The following is a 15,507-nucleotide window of genomic DNA, read 5'->3' as shown; positions in this document are numbered from 1 at the left end:
GAAGCCTACGCCGGTGCTGATTGGCCATCGTGACAATAAAAACCCGTGCTCCATTGGTCGCGGTAAAAAAAAAACTAACAGTCGCCATTGTTGATAGGCGGTAGCGTGGATCACTCGCCTCAAGTCCCGCCTCTCTACCAGGAAGTAGCGCTACTGGGCCTGGTGAGCGGATGCGCAGGGCTGAGAACGCTTTCTCGCTTCGCCGGTCTCTCCGCTGCCGCACCAGCCGGGCAGAACGAAGGAAGGCGCATGCGCGCTCCCTCGTCACTGGCTGAGGGGCGGGGTCGAAGCCAGCCCGAGGTGGGGATTTCTCCGACGGGGCGTGGCTTGAGAGCTTTCACCTTCCCCGCCTGGCTGACGTCATTCAGCTGCCTCTGTGACGTCACCAAAATGAACAGTGACGTCACGCCTCCCCCCATTGGCCGTCCCGGAGGCTGGAAAACGTCGAAATTCAATATTGCCCGCGGGGAACTGAATTTTTAGCCCCGCCCCCGAAATCGGTTTTGCCGGTGAGTGACGGCACCCTAACAGGGCAAGGGTTGCCAACCTCCGGGTTGGACCTGGAGATCTCCCGGAAATGCAGCTGGGGCTCCCGTTCCTCATTCGTTCCTCCCGAGAGCAGAAGTCATCCTGGGCGATTTTTAGTCCCCGCAAAGTGCTTGGATTCTGACCCAGCCGGAGCAGGAATCTAGGGTTGCCACCTTTGGGATGAGAAATACCTGGAGACGTTGGGGTGGAACTGGGAGGGGCAGGGATTTGGGGCAGGGAGGGGCCTTAGAGGAGTATAATGCTATGAAGTCCATGCCCCAAAGCAGCCCTTTTCTCCAGGGGAACTGACCCCTGCCAGCTGGAGGTGAGCTGTCATTCCAGTGGATCTCCAGGCCCTACCTGGAGGGTGGCACCCCTAGGGCTGCAGGAGCTGTGCGTGGAAGCAGCACCTGAAGGCTGTTGCTCAGGCAGGCACTTGATTGAACAGAACCTCCATCGTCAGAGGCAGTCAAGCTGGATGCCAGCCCTAGGAGGCCACCTCAGGGGCTTGTTCGCTCCACTCCTGCACGCCAAGCAGAGGCTCTGCCCCGAACTCCGGCCCCTTCCCACTCCCGTGTCTCCGGTCTTTTCCAGGGGTGCTGTCCAAGGCATGGCGCTCCTCCCTCCGGCGCTGGTCCTGGCCCTGCTGGCCGGAGCGTCCTCCCTGGAGAACGGGCTGCTGAGGACGCCGCCGATGGGCTGGCTGCCGTGGGAACACTTCCGATGCAACACGGACTGCCAGAAGGAGCCGGACGACTGCATCAGGTGGGGCGGGGGGGCCCGAACTCCCACCTCCGATGTGGCCCTGGGAGGGAGGGGGCCCAGTGCTCCTGGGTGGCTCCTCCTCCCCAGAAGTCTTTGGGAGATGAAATAAGCAGGTCGCATTTTGCCACGTGAAGCCCAGGGAAAGATAACAGGATGCATCTCACAGGGCAGGAACCAGCCCTTACTGACTCCTGCATCCCACCGTTAGGGAAAGCTCTGCCCCTTCAGCTCCCGTCTTGACAAATTTATTTCCTTCCCTCTGTTTCCCCCTGGAATTAAAGCCAAACAAGTGGAGACCTTATAAAGTGAGCTTGTTATTCCTGCTTGGCCCTTAAAGCGTCTTCACTCTGGGCTGTCGGCTAATTTACTGCTCGCCCTCCCTGCCCCTGTGGATGGGCCGGTAGCTCCCCTTTCGGACGGGGGGGGGAGAGGGGGGCTGGTGTACACACGAGACCTTGCACGCTGCCGGTCTTAAAGGGGCCCGAATGGACCCAAGAGAACTTGCTGTCCTGCTGATTCAGACCAGCTTGAAACAGACGCGTTTAACCCCCCGTTCCCACCGGATGGGTATGTTGTTCTCGCCAGCGAACGCTTGATCAAGACGATGGCGGACCGGCTGGCCGAGGACGGCTGGAAGGAGCTCGGCTACCAGTACATGAACCTGGACGACTGCTGGGCCGCCAAGGAGCGGGACGCGCAGGGCAGGCTGCAGGCCAACCGGTCACGCTTTCCCAGCGGCATCAAAGCGCTGGCGGACTATGTAAGTGCCGTTCCGGGAGGCAACCCGCAGCCCAGTGGGCAAGGCCTTCCCCCGGGTGCCCGGCCGGCCCCCTTTCTCCAGGCAGACCCGGGCGCTTCCCTCTCCCTGCCGCAGGTGCACTCCAAGGGGCTGAAGTTCGGCATCTACAGCGACCTGGGCAACCAGACCTGCGAGGGCTACCCGGGCACCATGCTGGACACCATCCAGACGGACGCGGAGACCTTCGCCGAGTGGGGGGTGGACATGCTGAAGCTGGACGGCTGCTTCTCCAGCCCCTCGGAAAAGGCCGCCGGTGCGTGCTCCGACCGGATGGAGTCAGGGCCCCCAGACTGGGCATCAGCTTGCTGGGATGGGCTTAAACGACACCAGGTGTTGGCCTTCCTCGAGCCTCAGGCTGGGCCAGGAGATCCTTGGTCCATTCGTACAGACTTAGCTCCAACCAACCTCCCCAGGTTGCTGTGAGAATCAACTGGAGAAAGGGAGCTGGGAGACCCAGGTTCGAGTCCTGCCCTGCCACGGAAGGTCACTGGAAGCCCGGGGTCAGCCGCCTGCGCTCAGCCAGGCCTACCTCACAGGGTTGTAGTGAGGATAAAGCGGAGGAGGGTGTAACGACTCCCTAAGGCGCTTTGGTGGGCGGGTTTGGGAGGGGACCAGAAAGGAACAAAATGTCCAGCCACCGGCCCGGTTTGTTGTTGTTTCCCAGGCTACCCAAAGATGAGCGCAGCCCTGAACAAAACTGGACGGCCGATTGTTTATTCCTGCAGCTGGCCTGCCTACGAGGGAGGCCTGCCGCCCAAGGTAACAGAGAGCCAGTGTGGCTAGCATCTCGGAGACCCAGGTTCGAATCCCCCACTCTGCCAGGGGCGCGCTTGCTGGGGGGCCTCAGGCCAGCCACGCGCTCTCCGCCGAATCTACCTCACAGGGTCGTGGTGAGCATAAACAGAAGGGAAGCAAACAAGCTTTGGAGGAAGATGGGTAGAAATGAAGGACAGAAAGTAGTAATCATCCTTTTTGAAGGCCTTGCTGAGCCTGGAATAGACGGGGGGGGGGGGGGGGCTGGCCTGCGTGGCCTCTGGGCCAGTCTTCAGCAGCAGAACTTGTCCCTGTGGTTTGGACCCAGGTGAACTACACCCTCCTGGGCCAGATCTGCAACCTGTGGAGGAATTTTGCCGACATCCAGGACTCCTGGGAGAGTCTTTCGCGCATCATCACGTGGTACGGGGACCACCAAGACACGCTGCAGCCCGTGGCCGGCCCGGGACGGTGGAACGACCCCGACATGGTAACGCCCCCTAGGTGGCTGGGGGGGCGGGTAGACATGGGGGGCCTGTTCATGCCCCCTTGTCAGCTCACCAGCCTGCTCAGGCCGAAAGGTGGCCCTGGAGTGCCAGGCAGGGCCATTCCCAAGTGAGACTCGGGCCGACCCAATTCTGCCTCTGGGGAGACCCCCGTGCCCCCTGCCAGGCCCGCTCCCCTGCCCACTTCCCCTCGCCTCCTCTCAGCAGTATTGGGAGGGGCGGTGGGTCCGCCGTGGTCTCCTCAGGAGGAAGGGCTAGCCCCTCCGCCCCGGCCGTCCTCATTGGCAGGGAGTTTCCCAACCGGACACCAGGCAGTCACCAGAGATCCGCCCGTGGGGATCTGTGGGCAGCAGTTTCTGTGCTCAGGGCTGTCAAGGGATAATTGCAGCCCTCGTCCCATTAGCCAGGCCTGTGAGGTCACCCGTGTTGACAGCAGACAAAGGTGGGGGGACGGGACAGTCATGCGCTGGAGCGGCTCCCGATAGTTTCAGCCGGGGGCGGAGCACTTCCTGGGCCACAGAAGGGACCCTCAGCCAGCGACCCAGCCCCCGGTGCCTCTGGGAGCAGGGGCCTACCCTGGAAGGCTGTCGTCGGGGTTACTGAGAGAGAAAGAGAGCACGGGCTTGTGGAGTCCTAGAAACGGGCTGACGGGTTTGGCCTGCACAGTGAGGCGGCCAGGGGCTCCGCTTAAGCCCAGGTCTGTTTACTCGCCCCAGAGCTGGACGTGACGGCCGTGTCCTCCCGCCTGTCTTGCAGCTGCTGACGGGCAACTCCGGCCTGAGCCTGGAGCAGGCGAAAGCGCAGCTGGCCCTGTGGGCGATCCTGGCCGCCCCGCTCTTCATGTCCTGCAACCTGCGGACCCTCTCGGCGGAGGCCAAGGACCTCCTGCGCAACCAGCTGCTCATCTACATCGACCAGGACCCCCTGGGCGTCCCAGGACGGCGCATCGCCAAGGTGGGCGGGGTGGGGGCCAGGCTGGGTCCCCCGTGCGAGACAGCAGGACTTGGGGGGTGGGGGGCTGACTGTCCAAGCTCTGTGGCCAGGCGGGGGCTCCCGGGGGAGGGGGGAGGGACTCCGAGGTCCTCCAGGGAGGCTGGGACTGAAGAGGGTGGGAGACACAAGGGCACGGCCAGTTCTAGGTGGGAGAGCCCCCCAGAGCCCACCTCACACCCTCTCTGTCCGTTGCCCGCCTGCCTGCCTGCCTTTCCCAAGAACTGTGGGCAGGGGAGGGGAGGGGCTGGGGGCCAGGGGCAGTAGAGCCCCCCAGAAGCCCTGGGTCCCAGCAGCTGCCCCCCCCCCTCCTCACCCACATGCAGACGCCGGCCCTGAGCAAGGGAAGGAGGGAGCAGCTGGCAGTCGTCGGAGCAGGTCCGTGGGCAGAAGCGCTCTTGAGGGGTGGCCGGCCAGGAACTGTGGTGGGCCCCTTCAGAGACACTGAAACCGCCCCAGAGCAGCAGTCCGGCTCCTGGCGGAAGGCCTCGGTGCCAATTAGGGACTCTGCGTGGGCGGCCAATCAAGGGCAATTTCCGGAGGATTTGGGGGTTAATTGTGCCCCGTCCGGTGGCCAGCGCAGCAGCTTCTGCATTCCTGGCGGGCGCTTGCCCAATTCCCCTTGGCTCCCAGTCGCCTCCGTGACCCTGGCGGGAGGCTGGCCACAGAGCCTCGTGGCCCCAGAGGTCATTACCGCGGTCCCTGCCCCACCCTCCGCCCCCGGAGGCTGCCGAAGTCGTCCCTCGGATGCCAGAGCCCCGCCAGCCCCGCCCCTTGCCTGCCCCGGGACTCCCCGGCATGCGGCCTTGCATCAGCCGCTGCGCTCCCAGCCACGGCCGGCCGTCGGCCTTCGGGGTTTCTGTTTGCAAGCCACAGCCGAGGCGCACGCAGTCTGCATGCAGCGGTTCTTTTACAAGCCTGCTTGGGACAGAGCTGACCCCTGGCTTGCGTTGCCAGGCTGAACACGAGCCGCCTCTTTCTGGCTCACACCGGACATACGGGTGGTTGGGTTCGAGTCCCGGAGCTCCCTAGAGCCCAGCCAGAGGGTGTCAGGCTCTGAGCTTTCTTTCGGGAGCCCAAGCACCCTCCCTCAGGCGGGGTGGGGGGAGGAGGAATGCAGATCCCAGGGCTTTTATCCCGATCCGAAGGTGGGGCCGATCTGTCAGGAATGCAGAGGTGCCCGGCAGGATGATAAGGGCGGAGGGGAATGGCTGGGGTGGGGGGAGAAAATTAGCATCGGTAGGGAGATAAAAAATCCCATGTCCTTCGTTCTGAATTTGTGGATTGGCTGAAATAAGCAGACTGGGCTGGAGGGACTGGGAAAGAGCCCGAGACCTGCAAGGATCATATCTGGGACAGGGAAGGAGCTTTCGGGAGTCCCTGCCCCCATCTGCAGGTGTGGCTAGAAGGCGAGTTCGTCTTGGAGAGTGGAGCAAGGTCAAATCCAAGAGACGTTGTACCTGCAGCTGAAGGAGGAAGCCGGGACCCCCGAGAGCCCCTCCCCTGCCCCCAATGGCCCCTCTCCGAAAGGTGCTCCTGGACCCTTTCCCAGTTGCTCAGGGAGACGGAGGCACCCTTGGCTGCCCTCCAGCTGCGGCACACGCTGCCACGCCCCACCACCTCGTCTCGGAGGGGCAGCCCCTGTAACCGAGGGCCCCGGAAGCCCCCGGCCTCCATCCTTGTGCAGAGATGCTGCAGGCCTGCTCTCCCGAGAGGTTGGCCTACGAAGGAGCCTGGCCGTCGTAGGCAAGCAAGCCGAAGAAAGTCCCCGGAAGGAACTCAGAGTCCGCCGGGGGCGGGAGTGATAAAATGGCTGCTCCAGGGGGAGGTCAAGACGGGGCTGGAGGAGTCAGGCTCACAGGCCTGCATTTCTCAACTGTGGTAATATCCCTAAATGTGGCACCTGTGAACCTCCGGTTTCTCCTTTGGTCTGTTCCGGCTTCTTTTGCCCTCCTCGGGGCGGGGGTTGCATTGTGCAGGGGGCTGGACTAGATGACCCTCAGGGTCCTCCCAGCTCTCTGTTTCCATTTTGGTGCCGCCACATGGTATTCCCCGTGCCGCTCACTCCTCCCTCTCCTCCGGCAGAGCGTCCAGTTTGAAGTGTGGAAGCGCGGCCTCGTCAACCACCAGTACGCCGTGGCGATCCTGAACAGCAGCACCGAGGGGGCGGCCACGCCCTACTCCACCAGCCTGGCCCAGCTGGGCATCGAGGACTGCCCGGAGGGCTACAAGGTCTACGACGTGCTGGGCCGGTCCTTCCTGGGGGACTACGGGCCGGGGGCCGCCATCTCCGTCCAGGTGGCCCCCACCGGGGTGGTCCTCCTCTTCCTCCGGCCGCTGTGCTGACCCTGGACTGGCCCCTGCCGAGGGAGAAGCCCGGGTCCCAAGGACAGCCCTCCCTGCTCCAGTCCGGGATGTTTTAGGGGAGCTCCGACGTCCCCCAGGGTGGTCTGGATTGACTCTACCGCACAAAGCCCCTGAAAGAGAAGGGGGCTCCTTGGCAAAGGGCAAAGAGGACACGGTTCCTGCCACACCAGGCCCCCTTTGCCCAACGCAAGCACTGTGGGGCTGGCTGGCTGGCTGGCTGGGCCGGAAGGGGGCCTCCGGGACGTGGGAGAGGGCTGCTGCTCCAAGGAAGCCCGTCCTGCCCCCCATTTCTTGGCAGGGTCCCCAGCTGCCTGGGGAAACGGCCTCTTTCGGGCCGGGCTTTCCCGGGGAGCTCCTGCAGCGGCACTGAGGGCCCCGCTGACAGGCCGCAGGGCTCGGTGGGTGTCCTGCAAGTCTGGAGCCAGCCGTGCTCTCCCAGGAGGGTCCGCCTGCACCTGGCTGGGTGGGTGGCTGGGTGGGAAGGCCAGGAGCAACGAGAGGCACCCAGGGACTAAAGGGGGCAAGGAATAAAGGTGGTTTTTAATAAAGTCAGAATTAATAAAGTCAGAATCTGAGTGGTCATGTTGGGAGGGAAATGCAAGCACCGAACAGAAGGAGGGATTTGGGAGCCCCCCTTTTGGAAAGAGGGGGGCGCTCCAAGGAGTCCTGCTCACAGGGAGCCAAGGTGGTGAAGGGAGGGGGCGTCACTCTGTCTTTCCCTTTCCAGCCCCACCCACCCACCACCACCACCAATGCATTCTTCGGCCAGCTTTAACCCATCCTAGAATCCTAGAGGCAGAAGTCCCATAGAGGCCATCTAGTCCAGCCCCCCCTCCCCGTCTTAATGAGGGATCAGGCCACAGCCCCCCCCCCCTCCCCGGGGGAACCATCCCCTGCTCGCATCCTGGCCTCTGCTGCCCTTTTTTATGGGGGCCTTTTAAAGACCCTGCCTCTCCCCCCCCCCAGCCTTTCCCCGCGGGGCTTGGTCTCCGGGGCCCCGACCGCCCTCCCCTCGAGGGGAAAGGTGGGTGTTTAAAAGCAGCCCTTGGGTGGGAGCTCCGGGGCCCGGCGGTCGCCAACTCTTGCCCCGCAGCCGGGCTGCCTCCGCCGGCCTCGCCCCTGCGCCGCGCCCGCCTGGTCCTGCCCCGCCCCGCGGGCTCTTCGGCCGCCCCGTCCTGCCCCGTCCCGTCCCGTCCCCCGCGCGCAAGAGGGCAGCTGCCAGCCCGGCAGGCGGCAGAGGACGGTGGAGAGCGAGCCGGGCGGCGGCAGCGGCGGCGGCAGCGCCAGGGAAGCGCCTCGACGGGACGGACGGACGGAGCTGCTCCCGCCGCAGCCTCAGACGGCGCTGCCATGGGCCCCGGGGGGCGGCGGGCGGCGCTGCTGCTGCTGCTGCTGCTGCCCCTGCTGCTTCCCGCGGGTGAGTGAGTCTAGGCGTACCCCTACTGGGACTAGCCCAAGGTCACCCCGCTGGCTGCCGGCGGAGAAGGAGCCGGGAATCGAAGCCCTGGGAGGGCAGGGAAATGGTCGGCGACTCTGGGGGGGGCCCATAACCGCCCGTGGGGCAGGCCTCCCTCCCCTTTGCCAGAGGGAGCGCTCAGTGGTGGCCAATGGCCCCGATCCAGTTGCTGCAGGGTGTTGTGTGGGCGGTGTGCAAACAGTTCTCCACCTGCCGCCAGGAGTAAACACCTGCGGGCATCCTGGAGCTGGGGAAGACAGGAGGATCACCTCTGGGGGGAGGGAGGGGGAAGAAGAAGAAGAAGAAGAGGACCCCAGGGAGGGAGGGAGGGAGGGAGGGAGGGGGCACCCAAGAGAACAGGCAGGCCTTAAAACCCCGGCCCCATGGGTTCAGATATCAGGGGGGCTGTGAGTTCCAGGAGAGGGCTGGCTTCTGCTCAGGGGTTTCTCCTGTCCTGCTTTCAGACCTGCCCCGTAATATGGCAATTTGGGGGTCTTTCTGCCCAGCCTCTTCGGGGCTTCCATCGTCTCACCAGCGGGCTTGTGCTGAGCGTGAGGTCTAGGCCGCGGCCTGCCCGCTGGTCCGGAGGGACTGGAGCCTTGGCGCAGGGGATGGCAGACCCATGACCTCACAACAACGCTGCTGAGTAGGGGGTGTAATTATCACCCCACGCAGAAGCCAGGGAAACAGCCATTTCCCCGGGGGCCTGGCAGAGGAGACGCCCAGCGTGGGGACGTGAGTGCCCCCCTTGGGAGGACGGGGGGGGGGACCGACCCCTCCCAGGGCACCCCTTGGTCTTGGGGGCCCAGCCCACAGCCAGTGTCCAGCATTCCCCAGAAGGGTCCCCCGGGCAGGAGGACAAGAGGGCACCTTGCGCTGCTCGGGCACAAAGTCTCAAGAGAAATCCCTTTGTGACGCAGGGTCTCTCTGGGGAGGCCCTGTGGATACGCTGCAGTCTGCCTGGCAGAGTCGCCCACGGTCACTGGCTTTCTGGATGTGCCCTTTAAACTGTGGCGTGCCCACGGAAGGTAAATAAAAAGGGGCGTCTTCATTTGGCCAGCTGGCTTCGGCAAACAGAGGTGCCCCCTCCTCTCTCTTGTGGGACACCAGCGACCCCTTCCTCAGGGCGGACAGCGACATCAGCTCTCTCTGAGGGACCTGCAGCTTGCTGTGTGATCTGGGGCTAGTCTCAGTTCTCTCCGGGCTCTCTCAGCCCCACCTCCCTCACAGGCTGTTTGTTGTGGGGAGAAGGGAAAGGGGCTCTGGGACTCTGTCAGGCAGTGATAAAGTTGGGTATTTAAAAACCAGCTCTTCTTCTGCTTCATGCTCTTTCAGAAACCCAAGTCCAAATCTCCCAGGGGGCACAGAGAGAACTGGTTAGACAGGGGCTGTGATGGATCTTGGCCGTCAGGGAGAAGAAAACGGATGCAGATTTCCTCATCTGCACGGCATTTGCATCCTTCACTTGGAAGAGGGCAGGGAAAGGTTCCTGTGGGCTGCCAATGGGAGAGCCGCAGTCCTGGTTTTAAACTCCGTGGGGAACAGTACTGGCTAGATATCGGGGGGGGGGATTTCCACAGTCTGAAATGGGCTGCCTGAGGAGGTGGGGAGCTCCCCCTCACTGGCTGTCTTCAAGCAGCGGCTGGACAGATCCTTCTCCTGGATGCTTGAGGCTGATCCTGCACTGAGCAGGGAGTGGGACTAGATGGCCTCTAGGGGGACTCCCAAGGGTTCCAGGCGGGCACTGGCTCTTCTTCCTCTGCCAGCCCAAGGTGGCAGATTGAGCCACGTGGAAAAGAAGGATTGTTCAGGGAAAACAAATTAAAAGCACCTCCCTGTGCAAACAGCTCCCAAGGGTGACTCTTGGTTCACAGGGACTCAGCTCGGGGTCATTTCCTGGGTGCTGCTGCCCACGCCCAGCTGGGCCCGGTGTGGCAAAGGCCGGGGGAGGAGGCAGGAGCCGGCAGGAGCGCCTTGCAGGAAGGGGAGAGGGGAAACCGGGGCTTTGAGCCTAGTCGTCCCCTCGAGGCCCACCAGGGCTCCCAGGCGGGTGTTTTCGAGGGCCAAAGCTCCCTCGACCAGAGCCAAGCAGGGGCCCTCCCCTCCAGCCCAGTCGGAATCGTTCTGCGTGTGGTTTGAAGCCACTCCTGCGGGTCCTTTCCTCTAACAGCCCCCCTCAAGGGAGGCATCCGGTCCCCTCTGCTCCAGGCTGGGCGTTCCGCAGTCCCTCAGCCCTTCCTCGCACAGTTCTCCTCACAGGGGTCATCTCCGTAGAGTTGTGCCCAGGAGAATCGCTTCATGGGACGCAAAGCCAGAATGGTGCTGGGAGTCCTTCCGACATCAACAGGCGGCTGTGAAAGGGGCTCTCCGAGGGCGCAGAGGCCCAGGGCTTGTGGGGATCCCCCATCCCTCCGCAGGGGCGAGTTTCCTGCCGATTGCGGGTGGGCGAGGGGTGGGCGGAGATTTGGCGGCAGAGGAGAGGTCTGGAGCCATGGCTTTGAACTACATGGAGAACCAGATATCCGGCCAGATATCAGCCGTGGAGAGGGCTGCCTGAGGGCAGGGCTCGGGAGCCGGAGCTGGCCTTGCTGATCTGCCGGGAGTGACCGACCCTTTTCCCATCTCCCCCCCCCCCCAGCAGCTGCGGAAGGCCCCCTGGCCCGGCGTCGGAGAGGGCTGCTCCAGTTGGCGGGGGCCATCCAGTGCACCACCGGAAGGACCCCCTTCGCCTACCTGCGCTACGGCTGCTTCTGCGGCTTGGGAGGGGCCGGCTGGCCCAGCGATGAAGCAGACTGGTAAGGCAGCCTGGGCGATGAGCCCGCTTGCAGGGGGGTTGTGTGGATGACGTGGAGGGGAGACCGACGTAAGCTGCTTGGGGGAGAAGGGTGGGCCCAGCGGAAGCAGCACCATCATCTCTTCAAAGAGCCCGGAGGCTCTACTCAAAGGGGAGGAAAGACGGCAGACCCAGCTCAGACACATGAGAAGCCCCCAGCATTGGCTTGGCTGCCTCCTCCCTCACCTGCAGCCCCCCACCCAGCCTGGGACAGCTGCGGGGTCCTTGATCGATTCCCACACGGAGGCATTTATGGGACCAGAAAGATCCCTGGAAGAAAAGAGGCCAGCAGAGCATCGGAACAAGGACTGTGGGAGAGAAGGAGGATTTCTGTTGGGAAAAAGGTCTAGGCCATCCCTTCAAGGACCCGCTCCAGACGGCTACACCTACGCAGGCAGGGAATCCCTGCTTTCTTGGTCTGTTAAAAAAGTTGCACGTGGCCCTGAGAGCCAGGCAGTGCCTCCCTCCCCTTCTTTCTCTGGAAGAGAAGTTTTTATAGCCTGGCGTGTTGTATTGAACCTCTGTGTCCCCAAGCAAGGGGCTCTCGGTGGGCTTCATGCAGGCCCAGCCCAACTGGATCCCTCAGGCTGCCTCGGCAGGGGAGGGAAGAGAGGCAGGCTGAAAGGGGTCTTCCGTCAGCTGGGCCTTACAGGGATTTTGGCTTTCGAAGGCATGCCACGTAGGAGCCTTGAGGCCAGGCCGCCACCCCCCTGGAACGGACATCCACGGGGCAGAAAGGCGGTCCTGGTCCTGTTCCAGGGGAAGGGAAGGCTACGCATTAAGCCGACCACATCCAGGAACTGTTTTTCTGTGGGTTCCCCAAAGACCGGCCTCCTTGAAGCTTAATGACCACCCAGCTTCCGAGGGCTGCTTTTGCCCTACAAACTCCAGCGGCTGGATTGGCAATCCACCTCACAGAGCCGGGCAGGGGAATGTGGTGTCCAAAACCAAGATTGAGATCTAGGTTAGCGGGACGGCTCCCTGCTTGGAAGGTGTGGCCGAGGGCAGGTGGGGAATGCGCCCTGCCTACTCCGGGGAAGAGGCTTGTTCCGGGGGAGAGTCGTAAAGAGCTGGGCCTCCGTGCCCACGTGGACACTCTGCCTGTGGGGAGGTGGCTTTTCTGGCACGCCTGCCAGCTGCCCTCCTTCGGAAGCTCGTGACCTCGTGAGGCTCCCCCGCCTTCCCTTGGACACTTTGGAAGGAAAGACTCTCGCTTTTAAATTCCGGAGTCAGCCACCCCAAGGGAAAACCGGAATAATGCCGTCAGGACTGGAAGTGCGGTCTTTAATTTGTGTCCCGCCCTTCAAGGTGTCTCAGAGAAGACACACAATAACCTGTACATTAAAGAAAGATTCAAATGGGTCGCCGTGTTGGTCTGCAGTAGCACAATAAAATCAGAGTCCAGTGGCACCTTTAAGACCAACAAAGATTTATTCAAGGTGTGAGCTTCCGAGTGCAAGTCTGAGGAAGAGTGCTTGCACTCGAAAGCTCATGCCTGAAAGCTCTGAATAAATCTTTGTTGGTCTTAAAGATGCTCCTGGACTCTGATTTTACTGTATGTACATTAAGGGATAAAATGAAGAACGAGAATGACAGTCCGCCACTGCCCTCTAGTGGCCAAAGGGGGCCAGGACGGGCCCTGATAATATTTCCACTATAGGGCTGTGTAGAGAACAGAGCATCAGGGACCTTGCGAGGCCAGGCCTTCCTGAGGACCACGTGCCAAAAGGGCCAAGCAGAAAGACAAAGCCTCGGACACCACAGTGACAAGATAATAATGAGAAAGGTTAGCTTTTTCTTGTCCGGACGGCCGTCTTCCTGGGGGGGGCTCAGAGCTCACGTTTCAGAAGCAGCCCTCGGTGCCCCTACAAAGCAGGCCCCTTTGGGTGCCGGATCCTGGGCCTTTGGGGACAGTTCTTCCTTTGCCTCCTCCCCAGGTGCTGCTTCAAGCACGACTGCTGTTACGGGGAAGCGGAGAACGCCGGCTGCGCCCCCAAGATGGAGAGCTACCTGTGGGAGTGCGAGGACAACGCGGCCAAGTGTGGTGAGTAGACGCTCTGCCTGCAGGCAGGAAGAGGCTCCCAATGCCTGCTGCAGCGCCCAGGACACGGGCAGGGCAGGGCAGGGCAGGGCAGGGCAGGGCAGGGCAGGGCAGGGCAGGGGGGGAGGCCAAGGTTTACTTATTTATTTATCCTGTGGCTTCTAAGCCACCACCCTCAGTCCTAGCAGTCCCGGGGTGCTATTCCCCAAACTTGGCCCACAGACAACGCGGCTGTGAGCCCTGAATTCCAGAGAGATTTGGTGGCTCCAGTGGGAGGGAAAGGCATATTGCACAAGCTGAGGAGGGGAGACTAGCCCATGGGGGTCGTGGGATGTGCTGTCATCCAGGTCAGGGGCACTACTCCATAAAAACCTTCCATGTCCCCCGAAATCTGCTGGCTTCAGAGGCACCACTTGTCATTCAGGGGGTGCCAAGCATCCAGGTCCCGAAATGCAGTTCTGCAAATGAGGCTGTAAGGATCAACAGTGTGGACCACCTTGTGCTTCTGCCCCCCCAGACGATATCGAAGACAAGTGCCAGAAGATCGCCTGCAAGTGTGACCGCGAGGCAGCCAAGTGTTTGGCCAAAGCGCCCTACAACGCCACGTACATCTTGTGGCCGGTGGCCCGGTGCGGGGCCTCCACCCCTCCCTGCAAAGACGAATAAGACAGGCGTCCCGCCCTGGAGACGGCCCTGCTCGAAGACCAGCCTGAGCTGTGAGTGGGAGTCTGTTTCCTCGGCACCTCCGATCCCTGGATTCCCGGACAAGCCAGCCGTTTCCAAATTAACAAGGAGCGCTCAGGCATAACACCCGGAGAGCCCCGCCGGGATAGATCCGTAGTCCATCCCGCCCAGAGGTTTCTTCCCCACCGGGAGGGCCGACTAACGGGGCACTGGGGCCAAGGCCTTCCCCTGATGCTGCTTCCCTGCTGGAATTTGGGGGTGGACAGAAGAGAAGCCGTGCAGGACCAGGCCAATGGCACACCGCAGCCAAAACCTTCTGATCGCAGAGGTTCCCTTCAGTCACCACCGTCCAGCAGTGATAGATGGACTCCTCTCGCTCCATGAATCTGTCCAGCCCCTTTCTAAGGCCGTGGCCAGCGCTACATCACTACACGGTGCGGTGAACAAGACAATTTAATTACATTTTGAGTGGAGATGTTTTTGCTTTCTCAGCTGTTGATTGTGCCGGTTGTCCCTGGGCCCTCGACTCATGGAAGAGAGAGACAGCTCTCTCAACTCAGTGCATCATCTTCTAAACCCCCGTCCCTGCCCCAGCTCATCTTCTCTGCACACCAAAAAGGCAGGCGGCTTTTCTGAGACCACCAGAGAGAGAGAGAGAGGTGGCAACTGTTCCTTTGGCGGGAGAGGATGATCGGATTCTGCTCCCCCCCTCCTCAAAAAAAAACCCGTCTGGGGATTTAGCCAGGGGTATAAATTATGGTTAAATGATGAGTGTTTTAATTTTTTTTAATCGTTGTATTGTTTGAATGTTGTTACCCACCCTGAGCGTTGTGGCCGGGTGGGATGCCAATAAAAATTTATTACTATATTATTTCTAGCTCTGGGATAATTTTTAAGTTAAGGAGCAAAAAAGTACTTCGGATTCCCTGCTGTGGCCATGCTGTCGATCTCTGCAGGAGCACGACCAGAATGGCAGCTGGTTTCTGTTCCCTTCCGAATCACCGTCATCGTCTCGACATGACTTATATTTTTATTTTTGACACTTTTATCCCCTGTGATCCCATGGCCTCTTTCCCTTTCCGTACATACCTGTTTTGAGACGTGCTTCTGGTTAGGACCTTTGGTTCCCACGGACCTCACTTTGCACCGAAATGCGGCTCGTATTAATCTGCCCCGTGGTTGAGCAGTCGCCCAGTTTAAAGTGACCCTCTCTGAGCTCTTCGCAATGTTTTGGTTCTCAGCAACCAACGTGAATTTTGCGTTGTCTTAAAATGTGGCCGGTATCCTGCTTGTTCCCGGTTCCAGGTAGTTTGCAAGCAAATTGAAGAGCTGGACCCACCACAAGAGCTGACCCGGGATTCCACCTCCTTCATAAATATATAAATAAATTCCACCAATTTTTAATCCCTCTCTGCAAGGTCTTTTCAGGAGACTTTGTCAAAAACCTTTTGGACGTATACAAAACCCATGGCAAGGGTGGCTCACCAGATGTCCGTGGACTATAGTGACCGTGAGCCCCTGTCATGGCAGGGGCTCATGGTCATTGTAGTCCATGGACATCTGGAGAGAGCCACCGTTTGGCCACCTATGACCAATGGGGTCTCCCTTCTCCCCACACTCGCTAACTTTTAAAGTCGGTGCTTTTCCCCGCCTCCATGTAGCCTGGAAGATGGACTTCACTGCTCTGGCCACGTAGACCCATGCCACGTGCCCCACAAGGCCCTCCACAGGACCCTGGCAATAAGGACAGCTTTGAAACCCGGTGGGGGCAGATGGCGGCAGCTT

The 15,507-nt window shown here is 61.3% G+C and overlaps 2 protein-coding genes across 5 annotated transcripts; both read left to right on the top strand.

Moving 5' to 3' along the window:
• The first annotated feature begins 142 nt into the window (after nt 1–142).
• On the top strand, nt 143–7,257 carry LOC143826998 (alpha-N-acetylgalactosaminidase-like). 2 transcript variants are annotated; one of them, XM_077316124.1, is made up of 8 exons: nt 143–509; nt 1,123–1,293; nt 1,879–2,053; nt 2,168–2,345; nt 2,757–2,851; nt 3,174–3,335; nt 4,108–4,305; nt 6,427–7,257. In XM_077316124.1, exons 2-8 carry the CDS (start codon nt 1,139–1,141, stop codon nt 6,685–6,687), a joined length of 1,224 nt encoding a protein of 407 aa, XP_077172239.1. In that variant the 5' UTR covers nt 143–509; nt 1,123–1,138; the 3' UTR covers nt 6,688–7,257. The 2 variants fall into 2 exon arrangements, with proteins under 2 accessions (XP_077172239.1, XP_077172240.1); XM_077316125.1 differs by having other exon boundaries at nt 159–300.
• A 632-nt stretch (nt 7,258–7,889) lies between these two features.
• On the top strand, nt 7,890–14,588 carry LOC143827042 (phospholipase A2-like). 3 transcript variants are annotated; one of them, XR_013227169.1, is made up of 5 exons: nt 7,890–8,125; nt 10,803–10,959; nt 12,935–13,041; nt 13,556–13,754; nt 14,215–14,588. XR_013227169.1 is itself a non-coding variant. In XM_077316209.1 (4 exons), the coding sequence occupies exons 1-4, from the start codon at nt 8,059–8,061 to the stop codon at nt 13,702–13,704; spliced, it is 477 nt and encodes a 158-aa protein (XP_077172324.1). In that variant the 5' UTR covers nt 7,890–8,058; the 3' UTR covers nt 13,705–14,588. The 3 variants fall into 3 exon arrangements, 2 of the variants coding, with proteins under 2 accessions (XP_077172324.1, XP_077172323.1); XM_077316209.1 differs by having other exon boundaries at nt 10,806–10,959; nt 13,556–14,588; XM_077316208.1 differs by having other exon boundaries at nt 13,556–14,588.
• Nucleotides 14,589–15,507: the final 919 nt, after the last annotated feature.

The sequence above is a fragment of the Paroedura picta genome, chromosome 17 (genome assembly GCF_049243985.1).
Source record: "Paroedura picta isolate Pp20150507F chromosome 17, Ppicta_v3.0, whole genome shotgun sequence".
NCBI lineage: Eukaryota > Metazoa > Chordata > Lepidosauria > Squamata > Gekkonidae > Paroedura > Paroedura picta.
The sequence above is the reverse complement of the archived record's forward strand: the minus strand, read 5'-3'. Positions and strand labels throughout refer to the sequence as shown.

What these genes read in the sequence shown, in the direction of transcription:
- LOC143826998 (XM_077316124.1), top strand. Translation starts at nt 1,139, where the DNA reads ATGGCGCTCCTCCCTCCGGCGCTGGTCCTGGCCCTGCTGGCCGGAGCG. An exon ending in TCAAAGCGCTGGCGGACTAT is followed by an intron (nt 2,054 to 2,167) that starts GTAAGTGCCGTT and finishes TCCCTGCCGCAG; the next exon opens with GTGCACTCCAAGGGGCTGAA. An exon ending in GGTGGAACGACCCCGACATG is followed by an intron (nt 3,336 to 4,107) that starts GTAACGCCCCCT and finishes CCTGTCTTGCAG; the next exon opens with CTGCTGACGGGCAACTCCGG.
- LOC143827042 (XM_077316208.1), top strand. Translation starts at nt 8,059, where the DNA reads ATGGGCCCCGGGGGGCGGCGGGCGGCGCTGCTGCTGCTGCTGCTGCTG. An exon ending in GCCCCTGCTGCTTCCCGCGG is followed by an intron (nt 8,126 to 10,802) that starts GTGAGTGAGTCT and finishes CCCCCCCCCCAG; the next exon opens with CAGCTGCGGAAGGCCCCCTG. An exon ending in GGACAACGCGGCCAAGTGTG is followed by an intron (nt 13,042 to 13,555) that starts GTGAGTAGACGC and finishes CTGCCCCCCCAG; the next exon opens with ACGATATCGAAGACAAGTGC.